Source organism: Micropterus dolomieu, linkage group LG07, assembly GCF_021292245.1.
Source record: "Micropterus dolomieu isolate WLL.071019.BEF.003 ecotype Adirondacks linkage group LG07, ASM2129224v1, whole genome shotgun sequence".
NCBI lineage: Eukaryota > Metazoa > Chordata > Actinopteri > Centrarchiformes > Centrarchidae > Micropterus > Micropterus dolomieu.
The window spans coordinates 23,185,155-23,188,804 of NC_060156.1; the positions used below are offsets into that span (position 1 = coordinate 23,185,155).

The 3,650-nt window shown below is 40.8% G+C and overlaps 1 protein-coding gene across 1 annotated transcript in view; it reads right to left on the minus strand.

Annotated features, from left to right (window-relative positions):
* The window catches only part of hcn5 (hyperpolarization activated cyclic nucleotide-gated potassium channel 5), a 13,766-nt gene extending 10,525 nt beyond the window's left edge, over positions 1–3,241 (minus strand). The window contains exons 1-5 of the mRNA XM_046054545.1: positions 2,926–3,241; positions 1,685–1,871; positions 948–1,052; positions 508–645; positions 109–134 (exon numbers count right to left, since the gene is read on the minus strand). Of these exons, the coding sequence (XP_045910501.1) occupies positions 109–134; positions 508–645; positions 948–1,052; positions 1,685–1,871; positions 2,926–3,110 (641 nt within the window). The 5' untranslated portion in view covers positions 3,111–3,241. The remainder of the gene's footprint in view (positions 1–108; positions 135–507; positions 646–947; positions 1,053–1,684; positions 1,872–2,925) is intronic.
* Between the last annotated feature and the right edge of the window lie 409 nt (positions 3,242–3,650).

Consider the following 3,650-nt stretch of genomic DNA (forward strand, 5'->3'; position numbering starts at 1 on the left):
TGTGAAATTAATAAAACAGTGAGGATACAAAACATTCATTTCAATTTTCCAAAGCGAGAGGCTCTAGTAAACACCACTACAGCAAAACATACACCAGAATAATTTTACTTCAGCCTCCAGTAGCCGATTAAAGGCTAAATTCCAGACAGCATCCATAATGCATGATCAAGATTTATTTCAAGATATATTGTGTTTCATTATGAGATTACCACGGACATCATCAAGGTAAGTTTTAGGTCTCCTCCAGACCTCTGTTGTTTGAGTCCAATGTTTAGTTGCAAACAATTAGAAAACGGCAAACTGTGAAAACTGTGCTAAATCTGAAAACTACTCAAATGCATTGTTGCTCGTGGAGGTTTGTATCAGCTCTTGTTTTACAAATGACATTGCAAGTGTTCAAAGTCAGATTTGTCATTGGAGCCAGGCCTGGTAAGGTATCTGCAAGTAGGGGAAAGGTTGATTGAATTTCAAGATGAGCTTTGAAGACTGTCTAGCGTTTGAACTTACTTTCTCCACTTCGTTGAAGAACCTGACCAATCTGGACACTCGAGCCAGTCTGATCAGGCTGAGGATCCGCACAAACATCAGTATCCTCATCATCTTGTTGGTCTTGGAGGGGTTGTCATCGTTGTGGTATTGTAAGTCCTGGGATAATAAAATAAAAATGTTCAATTATCAGTGGTATGCATCTTGTTTGATTTAACTCACATTTTATTATCATTGAATTTACCTTTTCAAATCATCTTATGTGTTTATTTTATTGCCTTTTCCTTTGCATTTATTTTCTGTAAAACCGCATTAATGCTCCAAGTGCTCCAAAATATTCTAATTATAAACAAATAATGTACAATTACGTGCATAATTCTTTTGTAAACTGATGAATATTGCAAGATACTGTTGGCTGTTGCTTGAACAGTCTGCTGCTTCAACAGTCTATTCATTATTACCGCAAACAACAGTATGTAGCCAATTGGGAAAGCAGCTATGACGTCCGGTATGAACCATGTCCTCAGGTAACTGACTCGGATCCGCTTGATATCCAGAATAGCTTCCTGTGAAAGACAACAGAGCAGCACATTGAGCAGATGGATGAAGATGCCGTGCAGCATGTGCTACGATCACACGTACCATTTAACACTTAAGCTGAGTCAACATTTTAGGAGTTTATTCAAAATCAGGGGAGACAGTGGTAGTCAGATGAGATTAGCAGAGTGCTCAAAGAAAATCTAAATTAATATGACGGTGTCAGTGAATTGTTGCCGAGGCACATGTATGAATATTTCAAACAGGCAGAAACCGACCGAGAATAAATCTGGAAAAAACAGATGCTCGTGCGAGTAAACATCACAGAGAGGAAAAACACCACAGATGGGCCATTTGTGATTGGCAAGATAGAAGTCACAAAGCATGAGCAGATGAAAATGAACAGGACATAGTCTGCATAATACTTAATTGGAAATGTTATACTTCTCATTTATCCAATACATCATAATCCCTGTTATAAAATCAAACAGCAGGTGCCAATTTCGCCGTGTCCAGGGGCTGGGGCTGGGGGGGTTGTTAATCTAGACTTTCGTGTATTGAGTAGATTACAGATGGGGCAGAGATGGATTGTACGTGCTTGCCTGCGCAGGGATTATAGTCTTCCAGATTGTGTCTGAAAATAGAGTGCAGCCACTCTCACCTCGCCGTCCTCTTCTATGATGCCCATTCGGAAATTCAGAGCCACGTCTATTAGGAACAGCGTGTCTGAAAACACGTTAAATCCCTCCCATGCCAGCCCGCTGTTTCCGTCCAGAAACGCTATCTCCATGGGAATCCCAATCAGGTTCAGAAATGTGATGGCCATCATGCACATGATGTAGTAACTCCTACAGGAAAAGATCACAAAAGCATATGCAATCATGTGTGACTTCATGAGTAAGAGATATTGTTTCACATGTAGGTTTGTAGTGGAAAGTCTCAGTTCATTTGCCACAAGGACTCATTAGACAGTCATACTTCAGCCGGTAAGGCAAGCTGATTTATGCACACTAAATACTCTGATACTGTAACTGCACATCTCCTCAGCCAGGGTCCAATTGCCAGGCTCAAATAACACTGCTCTCTGATTCCAGTTGTTTCATTCCCTCTCTGTTTTCACTCCATCTGATCACCTTACAAACTCATCATAACCGCACGGATGCAAAAACCAGCCATCTGTGAAAACATGTTCCTTAAAGATGTCATTCGAGCCACTGTTTTTTCCCTTCTAATCCTCCAGGATTGTCTTTAAAGTCTCTTTACAAAACAAGAATTTCAAGAGTGATACTGATTATCAACCTTCATTTGTTCTTGTTTTGCTTTAATTCTCTGTACACTTTAGACAAATTATACTATATCTCTTTTTCCATTGTTTTCACACAAGGGTTTTCTCGTGTGCTTGCAACACAAATCATTATCAGAATCAATTATTGCATTGTTGCTAAAGCTTAACACTAATTAGTAATGCAATATGGAAGAAATATGGAATGGAGCTGCGACTTACACTTCTGATTTATCTACTGATTATTTTCTTAATTAATCAATTCATCTATTAAAAATAAATACTGAAAAATGCAAATTTTTCAAAACCTAAAAATATTACTGCAGAGCAAGAGAAAGAAAAACAGCAAATCTGCAAACTTGATAAACTGTAACTAGAAATTGTTTGAATTTTTCTATTGATTGTCAAAATAGTGCAGAACATTTTTATATCAACTGACTAATCAATGAATCCATTAATCATTTCTAATACAGAGAAAGATAAATGAGATAATACTTGAAAATTAATCAGACAATCGCGTACAAAAACTTCTACACAACTTTTAAAGGAACGGTCACACTACAAGTGGAGGTGGTGTCTCCGTACAGGACTGGCCTGAATCTATCAAATATATTAAATACCTCATGAGGCTGAACGGGTGGATGACAAAGACTCCGCTCTGCAGCTGTCGTATGCACTCCTTCTCCACGGCCATTTCGCTGCCGTACATGTACAGGGACTGTCTGTTTAGCTGCGGGAGGAGCAGGGCTCTCCATCCACAGGTGGCTGTGGTGCATCCTACGGCGGGACCTTTTAGTTTGTCCATGGTCCGACTTCAGTCCCCTCATCAGCCGAACACACAGGCCATCCTCGCTCTGCTGCTGCTGCTGCTGCTGCTGCCTCCTCTTCTCAGGACAAGTGGAGTCTAACTCTACCAGTCCTGACCTCCCCTCTTGGTCACAAGGTAATTTTCCATGAAGGCTCCAAACCTCAGGGCTTATTGAAGCTGTGTGGAACGATGTGAGTGGATGCCCGCCTTTCTGCTCCCTCCCTCCCTTGTTCTCCGCCTGCCTCTCTCTCTATTTCTGCCCCCACCCCAACCCAACCCTCCACTTCTTTTCTTTTTCTCCCAGCTCATCAACTATTCAGTGTCTGTGTCTCATCTCCACATGAATCAAGCCAATGTCAAGGGGGTAAGGTCCAGCTCACATTAATATTGAAGACAATGGCATGTGTGTATGTGTAGAGGGGATCAAAATTATGTTTTTTATCATGTGAACAAGACATCTGCCAGCGTGTGCAGGGACTAGTTCAGTCCTGGCCATCTCTACCAGGAATGTAATTAAACACTGTACTGTGTCACCTG